This window comes from Dermacentor andersoni, chromosome 1 (genome assembly GCF_023375885.2).
Source record: "Dermacentor andersoni chromosome 1, qqDerAnde1_hic_scaffold, whole genome shotgun sequence".
In the NCBI taxonomy this organism is placed as follows: Eukaryota; Metazoa; Arthropoda; class Arachnida; order Ixodida; family Ixodidae; genus Dermacentor; species Dermacentor andersoni.
In genome coordinates this window covers 222,740,225-222,759,242 of record NC_092814.1, presented here as the reverse complement: position 1 = coordinate 222,759,242, position 19,018 = coordinate 222,740,225, and the positions used below count along the sequence as shown (strand labels likewise).

The following is a 19,018-nucleotide window of genomic DNA, read 5'->3' as shown; positions in this document are numbered from 1 at the left end:
TAGTTGAGATTAAGAAGAACAAGTAGAATGTCATGCGATGCAATAAACAGATAAAAAGCAATCTGTTAGGCTGCTAGAATGGGTGCCAAGGTAAGGACAATGCAATCACCATTGGTAGAGGATTACATGCATTGAGGAGATCGGGAAGTCAGAGGCATAGGATGGAGTTTGCAGGATGGGGGTAACTGGACAATACTGGGTGAGGCCATTGTCCTGCAGTGGGTAGAAGGCAGATGAGGGTGAACACATCTGTTAAAATGCATGGTCTCTGCTGAGGAATTGATCCACTCGATTCTCAATGCTGGTCCCGTGCCCCTGCTGCTTCCACTCTAAGGCCAGAAATTAAACCAATTTGCGGGGTTAAATGCCTAAAGCAACCTCCAAGCTGTGATAGATACTGCAGTAGGAGCTCCAGATTAATTTCAACCACCCGACATTTTTTAACATGCATCCATGGTGCAATAGGATTGCCACTGCTGAAAATTGAACCCGCAACCTAATGCTTAGCAGATCAGAGCCAGCCCTTGAGCCACTGCAGCGGGTGTAGGGCCACAAACTCAAGACCCTGTGAGAGCACACTCATGCATCACCTCCATAAGCTGAATGCAGCCAGCTGCTGGGTTCCAGTATCTCTATGCTGATATCAGTAAGAAATATGCATAGTAGGTGCACCATTGCCTGGCCGTCAGCAAAAATCTGGAGTCGAATCGATCACTTTAATTGAAAGTTTTCTTACACATCAAACACTTATGTTGAAATTCTACTAGCAATGCCATGCACCATCTGAAATCGCTACTGAGCTTTAGCTTAGCATAGATTGCTTTTATCAATCAGCATTTCGAGAGTGTATGTACAAATTACGAACAATCTTTCCCGTTCTGTGGGGTTTTAACTTATGCAAAAGCCCGCAGTCGATTTCCAACCAATTTTCAGCCGAAACTTAACTAGCAGCTTAATTTCTTACATGTTAAAGACAGCCTGTGCAAGCGCCCTCATTCCCTACTGTACAATATTACTGTACAAAGAAACACCGCACATAAGAATTTTCAAAAGCAGTTTGAGCAATCATTACTGCTTTACATCCATACAAAACACTGATGATCAGGCTATAACTTTATGTATCACGGTATACGCTGCGACTGGTACTACATCTTGAAATAAAACATTAAAACATAAAAGCACGAAAAATGAGCAGATTTCTAGTGGTAAGCGAAGAGTTAAGGGCACAGGACAGGGTGTTATGGACAGTTAACAGTATGCACGGCAATGCATACAGCATTAGCACCACTCGCTTGTGCAGAGAGGGCCCTCTATTTTGTTCCTGTGGGCCTTGCATAGTGAGAGCATGGTGGCCACTGCCTATACAGATCATGAGAATAGGCTAAGATGGCTTCTGAGGGTCACAGAAGCCAGAAAAGAGAGGCTACCACCTGCCCACTTGATGTCGTTTCAAGCAGGCCTTCTGACAAAAGTGCAAAGTTTGCCCACCTTGACTAATACATGTTTCCTTTCATTATTATTTCCCTTAAATTGCCTATACATGGGCTTTATATAAGGAGAAGTGAATAACACATAGCACTGAACATTGCTTGTTCCAAAGCCTAATTTACACTTTCAATGGAGCAAATTAAGAAAGATGGGTAATCACTAGCACTAGCTTGCATACATTATCTATTTGTGGAGATATATACATGTGATGCAACTTTACAGTATAGTGTTGCATTTGTTCTATAAGTAGCAGCGCAGTCTGTGCTAATTTACCAGTGCAGCATGAGCTCTTTGTTGTAGTAAAGGGCCAACAGAGAGACTTAGTTTAAAGCTGTGATACTGCTGCCATGATTGAAGTTTCCCAAAAACGAAGCAGTTTTGTTTTATACCTGTAGGTTAGGTAAAGTATGCTCACAGTGTTGAAAGTATCCAAACGGCAGGGTTCGTACAGAACATTAGACTCAATATACCAGGACAATTGACGGGTTTCAAGGATGACAAAGGCCAAATTTCAAGGAGGGGGAAACAAACCTTGTTAGTACACATACACTGGAAAATAGTGAAATCTCATTCTCCTTGGATATCACAATTATTCAGCTTGGTATCTTCACCACTCAGTCGTGCCACAAAAAAGGGCCAGCAGCCATGCGTTGCTGAATACGACACACACGTAAAGCTCTTCAAGTGGCTTTTTAAACTTTACTTTCCCATTGTAATGATGTCGAGGGCTTTCTTTTTTTTTTCAAGGTCAGATCGGTCACGAAATGAAAACCACAGTGAAAATCAAAATTGTTTTATCTGGAATATTTAGATACACTTTCCAGCTACTTCTCTACATAGCTGCTGCTCCGATTGAGACATTTGCCATAGCATGGTACCAGCTTTCCTATACCCTCGTCATAAAAGGCCACCAGCGGTGCTTTCAGTCAATTCTGTACACAGGTCTACCGCTCGTCTGAGTCAAACTCCTGCCCTCCTAGCCAGCGTTTCCTGTAGGCAAAGAGATGGTAATCAGAGGGAGCCAAGTTCGGGCTGTACGGTGGGTGATCAAACACTTCCAGCTGCAGGAACTTCTTTGTTGCAGCTGCACTGTGCGGCTGCGCATTGTCATGAAGGACAATGCCTGATGACAACATTTCTCTTCGCTTCTTCTGAATTGCCCTTCGCAGACGCTCAAGAGTCACGCTGTACGAGGCTGCAGTGATGGTCGTGTAACATTCCATGAATTCCCCCAAGAGAACACCACTGCTGTCCCAGAACACAGTAGCCATACACTTTCTGATGGAGAAGGTTCACTTGAACTTCTTTGCTTTCCGGGAATTAGAATGTATCCACTGCTTGGATTGCTTTTTTGTTTCTTCAGTTTCGAAATGGACTCAAGTCTTGTCCCCTGTGATGGTTTTCTTCAAAAAATCATCTCCTTCATCATGGTAGCACTGGAGAAACGTGAAGGCTGCGCCCATTTGCTGTGTTTTGCGATGGTCGGTCAGCATCTTGGGAACCCACCTCACACAGAGTTTGCAATACTGGAGTCTCTCACTCACGATGGTATTGAGAGCTGATCATGAGATTTCAGGAAACGAATCGCGATTTGCGAAGCGAGGATTTTCTTGAATCGCCTGATCCACTCGCTGAACAAGATTATCGGTTAACACTCTCTTCCTTCTTTGCCCACCTACATCATGAATGTCTGTGTGTCCTGCTTTAAAGTTCCTGCACCACTGCCACAGTTTGCTGTCATTCATCAAAATTGTACCATATATGTTAGTCATTTGTCGATGCATTTCGGCTGCATTGCACCCCTTAACATGCAGAAATCTAATGACAGCACGCACTTCACACTTAGCGGGAGAGACTATTGTTCAAGATGTGTTTACGTGCTCACTGCATGCTCAGAATTGATAACTGCGACCTCACGCGATCGACGAGCATACTAGAGAAACTGCGCAACATATTTGCACACAGCGTCATCAGATTTTCACTGTGGTTTTCTTTGTGCGACCAATCGGACTATAAAAAAAAAATTCCCTTGCAGCTTCTAGCATGGTTAGTAGTGTCCCGCTTCAGGCAAATATACTTGTCACAGTAAAGACCAAAGACTGAAAAAAATTTTTTGCCAGACATTTCAAGCGCTTATGTCTTAGAAATGGAGCCATGGCTGTGGTGTGAACCAACTAGAAAAAAAAAATGAATATAGTGGTAAGGTTTGGTTGCCTGATCTGGCTTTGTCTAGCTCCACGACCACAATGGTAATTTAAACATGCCTGTCGTTTGTGGTTGTGAACACGCCACGTTGCATCGCTTAACAACACTCTGGAAAGAAAATATCTAGGATCGTTTCCCAATAGACAGTGTCCATGGTATAGCCTCAATGTGGAGTTTGTTACTTTGACCATTCAAAAGTCACCCTCAACCCGTGTTCAAGGAATTCAAGGAGCACATTTATTTTCAAGGAGTTCTAAGGCCCCTTGAATCTCTTTTTCCAAATTCAAGGGTATTCAAGGATTTCAAAAGGCTGTATGAACCCTGCACATGTCAGCTTCCTCTGATGCCATCCTTGTCTACAAATGTGATAGCTTTCTGATTACTTAATCATAATGGAATGTTATAACTTGACACTCCATGGTGCTGGAACCAATAAATTTGTACATGGGATAACTCAAAGATCATGAGCTCATGACACCCAAGACAAATGGAAGCACAGCTTAAATATTAGTCACATTTCAGGATGCCACTAAAATCTTTCTTTTTTTAAAACAAAGCAGCAATGCCTTACCTGTGTACGCCTGGACAAGAGCTCCAGGTAATCTATCTCAGACTGGTCAATGATCTTGACAGAGTTATAGATGAGATGTGAACTGATCAGGGTAGCAATAGCAAATATCTTGGCATCATAGTTTTCTGAGACATTAGTGGCTGCAAAACCTGAAAAATCAGTTCGAAGAATGCTCATTATAGCATTCAATGAACGAACACACAGAAAGACAGAGAGGCAAATGGTAGTGCCACTCACAACTAAAAGGCTTTTTACAATAACATATATACACACAACAACAAATACTTAACTCATACTAACAATATACATATCTTTCATCACATTAAAGCCTTTTATTAGCAAGTAGAGACTCCGCTAGCCTCTGTCTACCCTTGTTGAGTTGGTCGCAATAATGAACGTATTACCAACTAGTTAAACTTGCTGGGGTACTTGAATACAGTAAAATTTCTAAATCTAAATGAACACGAATATAGTCAACAACAGATTTTATGGATGTCTGATTTCTTTTGGATATGCCCGGAAATTTGGAAGCTTTCGTCGAGCTGCCATGCACCCCTATACAGTCAACGTACAAGAACATCTGAAATTTTTGAAAAAATAAAGAAAAAGCGCTTTGCCATTCGATTTTCCGGGACTTTGTCCCATGACCGCAGGTCCGAAACTGCATAATTGAAGCTACCGCCACCACCATCTTGATTATATTGACATCTCGGACCGGAGCTCTCGCAGGCTGATCTGCTGGCAGCCGTAGCCCCTACCGCGCTAATGCTAGGCCTAGATGGTTCGACATTCACTACCAAGCTTCCTGCTGTTCAGTGCAGTGTTTCAGAGTGCAGTTCTTAGGCGCCCGCTCCTGCGACGCGCATCGCCATCCCTCATGACAGAGCGAACCTGGAGCACAGCGGGGGATGAAGGGCGGCGATAGCAAAAAGAGCATGAGGAGGAAAGCAGAGGAGGAAGGTACAGCGGAACCATGAGGCGGAGAGCAGAGGAGGAGAGTATGGCGAAAGCATGAGAAGCGTAGTGCCACGCATGATGGGCTCTGCAGCGATGATGGCTACAAGGTGGCACCAGAGCAGCGCGCGTCAAATATATGGAAAAAAGCAGTGCATGAGCAGAGGTCTACCTGTGGCGGCTGCTGTGAATCTCCCAATTAGCGAGGCAGTCGCGACACACTTCACTTCGTTTGCAACGTGCCACATGAGACAGATTGTCTGCGCCAGCCAACATATCGCGAAACGAAAACATGTATAGAGCTATGCTCCAATTTCGCATTAGGTATTATCATAATCATCGGTGAATTTTTTCAATGAAAGAATTCACTGCTTTCTTCAGTAACAGCGTCCACTCCACTTTTGTTATCCTTGCCGATGCAGGGTGTCTACCAAGTTGACATTTCCAAATTCCCTGAGTTTTCCAGGTTTTCCCTGAGCACCTTTGTGAAATTCCCTGAATGAGCCAGAACTTTGTTTTATGTCAAGACAGGCTGACACCACGATGCCCGATGCTGTCACTCTCTAGTAAGCATGCTGAAGCAAAAAAATGACTCAATCCAGTTTGAATAGTAAGGAGTAATATCTATTTTATTTAAGAAGAAAACAGAAGGAAGGTGTTAGTAAAATGCACAGCGAAAGAAATGGTAAAGCCCATTCCAAATTGAGTCGGATCGGATCGGAAAACATTTATTAGGCTCTAGAAAAGAGATTTTCGCGGCTTCAGACGGCCTCTTCCATCTTCTGATAGATTCTTCTGTCTGCAATCACAGGGTTGGTGCCCTAGTCCAAGGCTCCACTGAGTATGGCCAGCTCGCGAGCTCGCTCTACTAGGCGCTTTTGGCCGTTCAAGCTTACGCTGGAAAGCATACTCTCCCACTGTTCCGCACTCGGGTTTTTAATTTTATAGATAGTTGGGGACTCTATATTTGGACAGGCACATGATATGTGGTATAGATCTGGTTTCTCTCCGCACCATGGGCACTTAGCCTCATATTGTGTAGGGAAAATTTTATTGAGAATGTTTAGATTCGGGAAAGTACCCGTCTGCAGTTGTCGCCATGCAACAGCATCCTCTCTGCTTAGATCCTTATCCGGGGGTGGAAACTTCAGTCTGACCCCTTTATAATAATTTAGGATATCTGAGTAGCCCATGGGTACTGACTCGGGTTCCTCAAGGCTGGATGTGTCGGACGCCCGGTTGGTATGCCCTCGAGCTATCCTATCCGCCTCTTGGTTCCCTGTTATGCCAGTGTGCCCTGGTACCCAGGTTATGGTATGCTGAACTTTGTTTCCCGGGTCGCATGAGCAGAGTATGTGGCGTGCTCTGCGCCCAATTCTGCCGTTTGTATAATTACGGCATGCTGCTTGAGAGTCTGTTATTATTGTTAGGGACCTGCCAGATCGATAGCCCTCCAGTGCTGCCGGAGCCACAGCTGCCTCTTCGGCCTCGACTACCGTGCAGTCCTGTAGACATGCGCTGGTGATCTCCTTGAGGCCTGAATTAACCACCGACGCCACTGCTCTGCTGTTGTGTCTTCAGTCTTTGACGAACGTTGCCGCATCCGTATACCTTGTGTTGTCCTTGTTCGCCAAGGTTCTCTGCACGTACTCCGCTCTTGCTTCTCTACGCGTCTTGTGCAGGTTCCGGTCCATATTCTTGGGTATCGGTGCAACTCGCAGTGTACTGCGATACTTGTCCGGAATGGCCTCGGTACGCTCGATCTGTTGGATCATGTTGCCGCCGCCGTATCTTCGCAGGAGCGCCCTTCCTGTGGGGGTCTGCATCAACCTACGTGCTTGAGAACACAGTAGTGCTTCTCTTAGTTCACTGAAGGTATTGTGCAGTCCCAGGGCCAGCAGTTTCTCGGTCGATGTGCACTGCGGCAGGTGAAGCGCAGTTTTGTACGCCTTTCGCAGTATGGCGTCCGCTTGTTCTTCTTCTTGCTTGATGCATTTGTGGTAGGGAAGGCTATACACCACTGCTAACCACGAGGCTCGTGACTAGCCTAAGTGTGTCGCTCTCCTTCATACCGTGTCTCTTGCTAGATACTCTGTTGATCATACGGGCTACCTGCATGGTGGCAGTCTTCAGCAGTGTCAGAGTATGGTTGCACCGTTGATTGGACTGAAGCCACATCCCCAGGATCCGAATGGTGGTCTTCTCCGGAATGCGTTGTCCCGCGAGGTATACGTTGAGGCTGAGCTCATCGCTTGTAGGGACCGTTCGATTTTGTTTGCCTCGCCACACCCTTAGGAGCTCGGACTTCTCCGTCAAGCAGGTGAGGCCCCTGGCACTAACGTAGGTTTCTACGCAGGTGGCCGAACATTTTCAAATACGAATGAAAAGGAGATGCATACATAAGTAAATATTTTTAATATCAGCTATTTCTATCAACTGATAGCAAGCTCATCTGTATGAGGTCCTGAACTTTGTCACAACTAAGGTTCTCTCTCAGCAGCTGGGAAGTCAACCTCAACTGTCCTGACATACTCTCAGCCCATACACAGCATCTCAGTGTTGGGTTTCACTGCTTAAACAATTTATTTTGGTTTGGATGAGGGACACCTGTGTCTCAGCGTCAGCCAACACTTAGTTTTTTAGCTCAAGCTCCTTCAAAAAGGCGGCCGCACCCTTCCTTTCCTGTTAATTCCTCAGTGCGTCGGTCCTTTCTGTTCTCATCCTCCTTCTACCGTGCTCTCACCACATGGATCATCTGAAGCATCCTCTTGCTCAGTTGTACAGTCAACATTTGATTTTTCGGACTTCCGAGGGGCCGCAAAAAAAAATTGAAAAAAAACGGGCAGTCTGAAAAAAAAATTAATGCATGTCTTTAACTGCCTTTAAGGGCTAAAATTACCACAGGCACGTCTGAAAAAGCTCTGAAGGCCTGCCAGTACGCTTGTTAGGCATATCAGGGCTTGTACTGTGACAGGAGACGGTGTGCACGCATGTGTAATTAAGGAATACATACTGTGTCCCGTGACAATTGCCCCCTTCCCACACTTGTTATGCTTCACCGCCTAACACTAATGTACTGAGGCGAAGCTAACTTTCAGAGACTGGCATTACGCAACGCGCTGTGCTCTGCGAGCTTCAAAGCCAATCGCGAGGATTACAAATGCGGAATTGGTGCCATTGGTGATAGCGGCGAATTCTTTCAATGAAAAACACGGCACCGCACGGCAAGAAGCTTAATAGCGAACATAGAAGCAGCTAGGCCTAACGTTGCCGCGGTGGTGGTTACGTCTGCCAGCGGATCTGCCTGCGAGAGTGCCGGTTCGAGGCGGCGAGATAATCAAAATAGCGGCGGTGGCGGCTTTGATTAATGCCATTTCAGACCTGCAGTCAGGGCAATGTACATTGACTATATGGAGTACGTGGTGGTGCCGCAAAACCGTGCAACTTATCGGGCATGTCCGAAAAATCGGGCGTTAGAAAATCGGTCGTTAACTACTCTGGCACTACATCGTGCCGATGACACGGTGTCAATGACGATTCGTTGCGATTCCTCTGTTACTGGAGCCAGCATTAACACGACTTTCGTTCCCTTTCTATAAAGTTACAGCTAATTATCCCTGATAGAAGCACAAATTCCCTGAGTTTTCCCTGAGTTTTTCCAGACTGTTCAAATTCCCAGAGAATTCCCGGTTTTCCCGGTTGGTAGACACCCTGCGATGGCTTTGAAGTGGGGAAGGCACGGCGCTTCGCATAATACCGGTTCCCAAATGCCTGCTTCGCCGCAACTCAGCGATGTTCCGCAGTGAAGCATAAGCAATGTACTGCGGTGAAGCATATCAGGAGGGGAAAAGGGCTACTGACATGGGACACAGTACACATTCTTTAACTATACACGCGTGCACCTGCCATCTCGTGTCGCAGCACGAGTACCGAGACACTTGATAAGGGTGCTGGCGGGCCTTAAGAGCCATTTCGGATGTTTGTGCGGCGATTTGAGCCCTTGGAGGCCGTAAAAGGCACGCATTAAATTTTTCGGACTTTTTCGCAGCCCCTGGAGAGTCCGGAAAATCGGACGTCGGCTGTATTCGATGTAAACGACCTTCCAATATTTAATTATTCTGAATACCAAATATTTTGTAACCTCTAACCAAAGTTAAAGATGAAATATTCGTGGAATCCCTGCTTTTCAAAAAGAAAAAAATCTTTACATCATTTCATACATGCATGTAATGCTATTTCCAACTAGACATTCAGCCAACTAAGGAGCTTCCCTGTTTTGTAAAGAAAGGGAAAAAAATCAATGAAGAAAAGTTTTGTGCCCTTCCACTCTGTGAAAAAGAATAACCAGTGAAGCTGTATTGGGATGACTATATTGACACTTATTGATTTATATGGTTATTGCTATATTGATTGAATAAAGACACATACCTGAAACTTCATCATTTTACAGTCCATTTTGTCTCATTCGTCACCACAGTGACCATAGTTTTGTGGTCGCTGTGGTACACCATGGTCGGTTGTACTGCTATGCTAGACACGTTCTTGCCAAAAGTTAAATCTGTACACGAACGGTGACATGGTCAGCACACTAACGCCCGTTTAGCACTAAATCCGCCTCTTTCATGTTCCTGTGCTGCCCTCTGACGCCCGCCACTCGAAACGTTTTGGAAGGGTGTCGGGGATTTCGCCGGTTGATTTGTGTACCTGCGCCCATTCTGAGTCTACGTCGGTTGTGCGGTTCGTGGATCGCGATTAATTATTAATGGGTTCTCCGGGGCAGCATGTCGTTCACCCATCGAGTATAGTGGGTGAACAGGTCCGAGTGCGCTGTCGTGGTAACAGCGCGACCGATAAAGGCACGCTGAGTTCCGTCCGCCTACGCGACTGCCTTGAGTTCGTTGTCGCTGATGTCTGCGATTGCACGTCGCTTTTTGTATTCCTTTTACACATTCACTAAACATTTCGCATATTCAAGAAGCCTTCGAGCACAGCCTTCCACGTGGGATTTGCCAAAGCGGTGCATTTGTTTACCTCTACAGCTTCAGATCGCTGTAAGCTTCGGTTAGTGTAGAAACGGCGCATCGCTGATGCGAAATAATCTCAAAACGTAGCAAAACATACAGATGAGTCAGTATGAGCGGCCAAGTCCCTTAAACAACTGCAACTGTGATCCAGACACATATATATTACGGGCTCCTACTACTGATTCTCGCTTTTGTTTAACTTCATCATACTCACAGTTTGCACGTGCTATAAAGTATTATTAGAGACAACTGTGCTCGGCATAAGTCCCCACTTATATGCCGTGTAGTTCTCTCGCAGAAAGGCGGGTGCCATCGCTGACACTGTTGGCAACTGAGCGAGTTTATGCTGCTGTATCGAATGCACTGTCTCTCCTTTTCTATTTGACGCAGAGGTAAACAATGCTTCTTTGGAATTAAGAAATGTCGGCATGACAACACACAGACCAGGGTGTCTACCAAGTTGACATTTCCAAATTCCCTGAGTTTTCCAGGTTTTCCCTGAGCACCTTTGCAAAACTCCCTGAATGAGTCAGAACTTTGTTTTATGTCAAGACAGACTGACACCACGTTGTCCGATGCTGTCACTCTCTAGTAAGCATGCCGAAACAAAAAAAATGACTTAATCCAGTTTGAATAGTAAGGAGTAATATCTATTTTATTTAAAAAAAAAGCAGAAGGAAGGTGTTAGTAAAATGCACAGCGAAAGAAATGGTAAAACCCATTCCAAACTGAGTCGAACATGTTAATGAAAAGGAGATGCATACATAAGTAAATATTTTTTTAATATGAGCTATTTCTATCAACTGATAGCAAGCTCATCTGTATGAGGCCTGAACTTTGTCACAACTAAGGATCTCTCTCAGCAGCTGGGAAGTCAACCTCAACTGTCCTGACATACTCTCAGCCCGTACACAACATCTCAGTGTTGGGTTTCACTGCTTAAAAAAGTTTATTTTGGTTTGGATGAGGGACATCTGCATCTCGGCGTCAGCCAACACTTATTTTTTTTTAGCTCAAGCTCCTTCAAAAAGGCGGCGGCATGCTTCCGTTCCCGTTAATTCCTCAGTGCGTCGGTCCTTTCTGTTCTCATCCTCCTCCTACCACGCTTTCACCACATAGATCACTTGAAGCATCTTTTTAGTCAGTTGTACAGTCAACGTCCGATTTTTCTGATTCCCTAGGGGCCACAAAAACATCCGAAGATCGGGCAGTCCAAAAATTATGAATGCCTGTCTTTAACTACCCTTAAGGGCTGAAATTGACACAGGCACGCCCGAAAAAGCTCTCAAGGCCTGCCTGTACACTTACTAGGCATATCGGTGCTCGTACTGTGACAGGAGAGGGGGGTGCACGTGTGTATAATTAAGGAATACATACTGTGTCCCGTAACAATTGCCCCTTCCCACGCTTGTTATGCTTCACCGCCTAACACTACTGTACTGAGGCGAAGCTAACTTTTGGAGACTGGCATTACGCAACGCGCTGTGCTCTGCGAGCTTCAAAGCCAATCGCGAGGATTACAAAGGCGGAGTCGGTGCCATTGGTGATAGCGGCGAATTCTTTCAATGAAAAACACGGCACCCCACGGCAAGAAGCTTAAGAGCGAACATAGAAGCAGCTAGGCCTAACGTTGCCGCGGTGGTGGTTACGGCTGCCAGCGGATCTGCGTGCGAGAGTGCCGGTTCGAGGCGGTGAGATAATCAAAATAGCGGCAGTGGTGGCTTTGATGAATGCCATTTTTGACCTGCAGTCAGGGCAATATACTTTGACTATATGGAGTACGTGGTGGTGCCGCAAAGCCGTGCAAATTATCGGGAATGTCCGAAAAATCGGACGTCTAGAAAATCGGTCATTAACTACTCTGGCAATACATCGTGCCGATGACACGGCGTCAATGACGATTCGTTGCGATTCCTCTGTTACTGGAGCCTGCATTACCACGACTTTCGTTCCCTTTCAATAAAGTTACAGCTCATTTTCCCTGATAGAAGCACAAATTCCCTGAGTTTTCCCTGAGTTTTTCCAGACTGTTCAAATTCCCTGAGAATTCCCTGTTTTCCCGGTTTTCCCGGTTGGTAGACACCCTGCAGACCCACCATCTACGGGAATGTGACCGGCAGCGTTCGGGTATGGTGACCAAAGTACAAGATGTTGGCGCAGCACTGTGTCACCGCTTGCCGCTTATTGTGTACGTGCCGTGCGAAGTGATGAGTAGTTATCAAATGCTATAGGGCCACAACCTAAATATAAGAGCGGTTTCCTTCGTCCTGATTGCTTATTTTTTAAGTTCAGCTCTATCGGTAGCGGGTGCACGACCTCGACTGGGTCAGGCCTAACCCAAACTTCGGTAAACAGGATCAACATTGACTCAAACTTCACGTGCACAGCTTGAGAGGACTGAAGCTCGTGCATTTCAACTTCGAAGGCATGTCGACGCATTTTGAGCGCGAATAATTATATTTACAAGTGAATGAACTGCAGCTATCGCGTTGTCGGTTCGACGACTGATCACGTAGAGTTCGGTCAAGCTATCACGGTCGTCACGCTGATTTTGTCGATGCTGTCGACACGAAAGCCCGTTGCACTACATGACAACTCGCACTCGTCGGCTGCGTCGTTGTCGGGCTATTACGATTAAATTGTTTCAGTGACACAGTGCTGAATAGTTGGCCAATCGTCGGCATCAGCCTCTTGTCGGTCTCGTATAGACCAATTGGTACCACGCCTTAAAAGTCAGGCACGCGCTGCCACCACCAGCAACAGTGGGCCGACGCTGCAAGAAGACTGCGTCAGCAAGGTGTTTTTGAAGTGTCGCCCAAGTGTAACGCAAGGGTTTATAGATAAATTTGACAGCCGTCAATCAAGGCGGCAACTACGTGGTTCACGGTACAGTCCCGATGAAGCCCTGGCACTTTTCTGTTTCAAAGTGGAGTTGCAGTCTTACGCACGTTTTCGGCACCGCACCGACGTCGAGCTACCAGTAGAGTTTCAACGCAGTACATGGCACAAGCGTTTGCAACAGCGCACGTCCAAGAGCTTTCTTTTTTTTTTTTTTTTTCGGGGTACTTTCCCCTGATATCTGGCCACGCGGCCGCGCACGCGCGTCCCTTCCAAAACGTTTTGTGACTAATCCGCTAGGGCAGGGCGCATGCGCCATCGTGCCGTGAAAGAGGCGGATTCCAAACCGTTCCAACAGGAAGAATACAATCCACTTGCCGTCAGGGTGCGGTAGGTCGACATGAAAGTGGACAATTTGTAGGTACACTATTGGGTTTTATGCTTTTCGACCCTCCAATGGGAAAGAAGGAGCGCCGCCATCCCATGTTTTTTATATGGCCATGAAAGTCGTGCATCATGATGATGAATTTGTTGTTTTATGGCGCAAGGGCCAATTATGACCAAGGAGTGCCAGGCCAGTATTGATGAGTTTGCAGTGGATAGATGAATTCCGAGAGGTAGGTGTGACATGGCTGTAAAGGGGCCTAAAAGCGGTCTCTGTAAAGTGCGTAAACCGTATATGTAATAAAATTATGGCAATGGTTAATGAGGTGTACTAAGGACACGAAAGATACATTTTGAAAGAATGATGATAGATTAAAATACATCAAGGCAAACGTTTGCAAGAAGAACTACTGCCTTAAGAGAGCCTTTGAAACGCAAGGGCTTGGAGGCATGTGCTGTACAAAACTATTATCACCATGGCATCCTCTGGAGAGGGGATGCACAACAAATTTGTAGGGTTAGCAACATTTAAGACAACATTGTTTAAGAAGCTTAGGACTGCTCTGCTGTCAAAAAACGGTTCTGGACCAAGAAACATTACGGAATGAAATAAGGGGGATGTGCTACTGGTATGCCACAGAAAAGAGTTTCTGTGTTTCGGCTTCCCGACACTCCAGAAGGACGTGGAGGATGTGAGCCTTTCACATCTACCGCAGGTTGGTGGTTAATTTCCAGTCAGCAGAAAACTGTGTGGCATATGCGTGTCCTATTCTGAGACGACAGAATAGGACATCTGTTCGTTGAGTTTTCGTTACGGAGGGTTACGAACCTCTTCGTGTGACACTTGCGACGTCACACGAAGAGGTTCGCTCGACTGCTTGGTCAGGTTTCGGTATCGCTTTTGCACTTTTTTGCTTATTTAAAGGTATTCGCGAATTTGCGTAACAATTCTACTATCAGACGCGTGACAGGGGGGTCTCGGAAACCTAAATATTCTATTACCTTGACATGGTCAAAAAAAATCGCCGGAGTTGTACTTTACCTTAGTTAGCAAGTGAATGTTTACAAGTTGATACTGCTGATAAAAGGGCTATCGTTACTTCGAATGGCTGTTTGCTAATTTACTATCACAATCGATGCTTTGCCTTTTTGGCAAAACTGTGAGTTCTTGTATATATATATATTTCTTTTTTGTTCTTGAAAATACAAGTCCGCTGATTGATCAATACCTGCCAACCTGTTAAAATTAAATTTTGTTAAAATCCTGCGGCACAGCAAAGACGAGGGGGCAAAGGAGGAAATTATATGCATTTAAAACAAATTTAACCTGAGCACAGACCTTTTGTAGGATAAATACACACTATGAAAAAAAAAATTACCTTTAGATGCAGCAGACAAGCAGCAAACGTTAAACAGCGGAAACTCGGCAACTTTGATGTCGCCGATTTTGTCTGCTTTAGGAACTTGTCTGAATAATCTTGCTTGAAGCAAGTACCACTCTAAGTATGGTCGGAGATTGATGAAACTTTATTGCAAACAGAATTTACCTTTTCATACAACTTAACACAACATTCATAAAATTGTAGAACAAGCCGAACTTTGTAAACGTTTTGAAAATTCGGGAGAGTTGGCAGGAATGACTACGACGATTTCAGTAACGAAACAAGGAAACAGCACATCACCAGATGCACGTGCTGCGTTCCCTGGAGGAGATAAGTGTGGAACTACAGCACCACACTGTTTCAATTGGACGCATACATGACGAGACTGTCCAAATAATGAATTGCTTTGCTAAATCGAGATAACAGATTTGTAGGCTGCCTAAAAGTGAGGCATTCTTACTGAATGACTGGAAATTATTGAGCAGTACTTATCTGCTCATGCATATGCTCAGGAGCTGGTGCCTCTGCACAACTACCCCGCCTCTACTGCAGCAGTTTTGCTCAGAAGTCTCCACTTGCATTGATATTTGTCCCCTAAGACTTCAATTATTGTTGCTAACACTTATATTTGCATAGAAATGAATATTCAATGATATTGAATAATGAAGCCTCAAATTGAGAACAAATTGGACAGCTAAGACTATCCTAAGAATTAAAGATAGTCTACAAGGTGTCCCACAGGGCTCTATACTTGGACCTTTGTTATTTAACCCTTTGAGGGTAGATTTTTTTCGCCATATGCGACCGCCCAGAGGCGATTTTTTTTATTGCAGATTCCGATTCTTCTTAGGGACTTATTTCGAAAAAAAATTACCGTAATTTTTCTAGGGTGACCGTAAAGTGAGAAAAAAATATTTTGCGTTGCTATATATGCACTCTTCATTCATGAATAACAACAATAAAAAAGGAAATAAACTTATCAGAATTAAAAATTTGAAGCATTTTTATGCACATAGTTCAAGGTTTTGAAAATCAACACACGAGAATATTTCGCAAGCCTCAAATGTTCCTGCTCTTACACTAATACGTACGTCCATGGCGTAATCGAACTACGTAGGTGCGTGCACTCAAAAGAACTGTTTAGTTCTGTGCCCATAAAAAAAAGTAACACGTGTGACAAACTTCCGCTAATCTTCATCTTATCGCCAACCAGCTAGGACAATTCGTTTTCGCGAGTCTTAAAAAAACAAAAAAGAAATGGAAATGCACGCACGGCGGCATCCTTCCTATGCGCACCCCTGTGAGCACTAAACGAGCGAGAAACAAGCGGTCGCCCTTTGAGCGAATAGGAACGAGATAGCCATCAGTTTCGAAAGTGCAAAAAGCCGAAACCGCCCGCGAAACAAAATCCAAACGGTCGCCCGCCCGCGCGCACGCCAATGTGTGAGTGGTAGTATGCGCCGGAGCAAACTAGCTCTAAAACAAACCATGCAACGAAAACCGAGAGGGGGAGGCGCACGAAAAAAATTCCCTGTATCCCCACATAGTGGCAGCACATAACAGAAAAGAAATAGTTAGGAAATTGGCGCTAGGAACTTGTTCATGGCGCCGTATATTTACATCATTGACCGTCAAAGGGTTAACCTATACAACAATTAACTTTATTACATACCAAATGCTCAAAGTTTAATCAAATACGCTGATGACACAAATGTGTTTTTCACAGACAAGTCTTTGGAAATGTTGCAGATTTCAATAAATAGTTACTTAAATCTTCTGTTTTCATGGTTACATAGCAACAAATTGCAATTAAATGTCACTAAAACTAAATATATAATATTTGCACCAATTAACAAACCGATGAATATTAACTTAACAATATGGTTTCGAGACATACCAATAGAACAAGTAGACGCTCATAAGTTTCTGGGTATCTGGTTTAAAGGTGATATGTCCTGGAAGACACACGCGGAAAAATTGTCAGCCGAACTTGGCAAAATCACGAGATGTTTCAACAGAATCAGGGATCTGATTCCACTTTGGCTTAAAAAGGTATTATATTACTCCATGTTTTATTCACGACTTACATATTGTTTACTTGTATGGGGTACAACATATTCCCAAAATTATCGACAATTGACAGTCTTACAAAAAAGAGCCCTCAGATATTTCGAAAATTACCAGGGTAGGCTTCAAGATTTGAGAATGCATACTCTATTCATTAAACACACTATGCTGAAAGCAAACCAGATATACTATTATAGGTTATTGCAACATATAAAAGCTAACAACCTGAATGCATCAAAATCATCTGAATCAAAATCTCACTATTGCCTACGCAAGGAAACTAGGGAAACTCCAAAGTCTCAAACAATTTATGGCAGACAGCATTTGAATCACCAGGTTTCTCAATTATTAAATCACCTAAATTTACCTGATTACAGTAAATTACCCAAGAAATCCATGAAAATGCAGATTATAGCAAATGAAATGCAATATAGATGATATGTATATTTGAGCATTTTACACTGTAACACATCGTTATGGATTTTTTTTTTTTGAATTCGATAATACAATTCATTTATGTTTAGTGCATTACTTATTTCCCTCACTAGGAAAATTGCTTCTACAGATTCACGGTCAATCTGTATTACGATTTTATAATGTATTTCTATTTTATTTTGTTACTAATCTTAAATTTTATTTGAATTATATGTTTACCTCTGTACTGCACATGTAACATTGATTTTATATTATGTCACCAATTTATTTCACATTATGTACCACAGTGCTGAATGCAAACAGGAGGTGGAGCCATTTGTCAGGCCTTTGTATCCTTTTGCTTCTGCTCCCGTTTCTATAATAGAAGCAAATAAACCTTCACCTTCAGCTATATGTATCTGAAATTTCGAATATTTGTGTACCCCTAGAAAATTTTATTTCTTCAGTTGCACGAACTGGCCTTTTGTTTTCTGCTCATAAGTCAATAGAGTGTACTTACCTTCTGTGTCAAGAAAAATAAGGGAAAGTTGTTGCCCTGATGGTAATTGCACTTTCAGAGGCTGCAAAAGAAAGTATTAGTAGTAGTAGTGACAATAATAATAGTAATAATAATAACAATAGTAATAATAATAAGACAAGCACAAACAATTCAGCCAATTTTAGAATATTTATAGAGTCAAACACATTGGAAGGGAGCGACATGACTTTCTAAGAGAAAAATACATATTGAGAATTTTGCTTATATTTATAAAGAATAAAACACATTGGAAGGAAGCGAACATGACTTTCAAACAAAAAAATACATATTGAGAATTTTGCTGTTACAGCTATTTTTCATCTGATTCAACTGCCACCTTTGAACCCTGCAACATCAAGTTTGCGAGGTTCGAATACAGGATTTGAGGTCTGACTATGGTGGGCAAATTTTTCTATAGTGTTAAATTACAACCTTGCAATTACAAAAAGGCCAATGCATATTTCTCCATAAAAACTGACACGCATCTCAACAGTACCAACCAAAAGAACATCCCAAAGAGCAATGAAGAAAGGAACTGCACCTCTCCCCACATCCAGATGCCCATTGTTTCAGGCCGAACAGAAGGGCCAATGCCAAACCCTTTAGTCTTCCCCATAAGTTGGTTCATCAGAAAAGATTTGCCAGAATGGAACTTTCCCACGACACCAATGGTAGCTACAGGACCTTTGATCTTCGAGATAGCCTGAAAGCAAATAACACGGACATTAATAATGCACATTTATTTACCATCCGACAGACTGACGAAATAAGGCACAATCCAGTCAGATTTCCATACTTCTCAGCAGTGTCTCAATGCTAGAAGGTTCTTCTTGTTTAAAGAAGACCTCCCGTGACGCAGAAACACTTCAAATTTGCGCAGAGGAATGTCATCACAGGATTGAGCTCGTGGAATGTATATCATAACTACAACTATGAAGTATGGCATATCTCAAAGCTTTTATAAGAAATAAAAGGTGCTTGATGATTATGTAAATATTAATTAAACCAAAAAGTGCAATAGCTACCATAATTGAATAAAACTTTACTATTTCTTTGAGCTAGACAAATTGTTTTGACAGACGTGTGGTCCATCAAGGTGAATCATCATAAAATATGAAGTCCTGTCTGACCTTCCATAAGAATCCGTTTGTGG

General features: G+C 43.6%; 1 protein-coding gene across 4 annotated transcripts in view; it reads right to left on the bottom strand.

Moving 5' to 3' along the window:
• LOC126548475 (uncharacterized) overlaps positions 1–19,018 on the bottom strand; it is a 215,144-nt gene that overhangs the window by 164,934 nt on the left and 31,192 nt on the right. For all 4 annotated transcript variants that reach the window (XM_050196669.3, XM_072289373.1, XM_055063729.2 and 1 more), the window contains 3 exons: positions 18,407–18,568; positions 17,848–17,908; positions 4,265–4,413 (listed from right to left, as the gene is read on the bottom strand). In XM_050196669.3, coding sequence (XP_050052626.1) covers positions 4,265–4,413; positions 17,848–17,908; positions 18,407–18,568 — 372 coding nt within the window. The remainder of the gene's footprint in view (positions 1–4,264; positions 4,414–17,847; positions 17,909–18,406; positions 18,569–19,018) is intronic.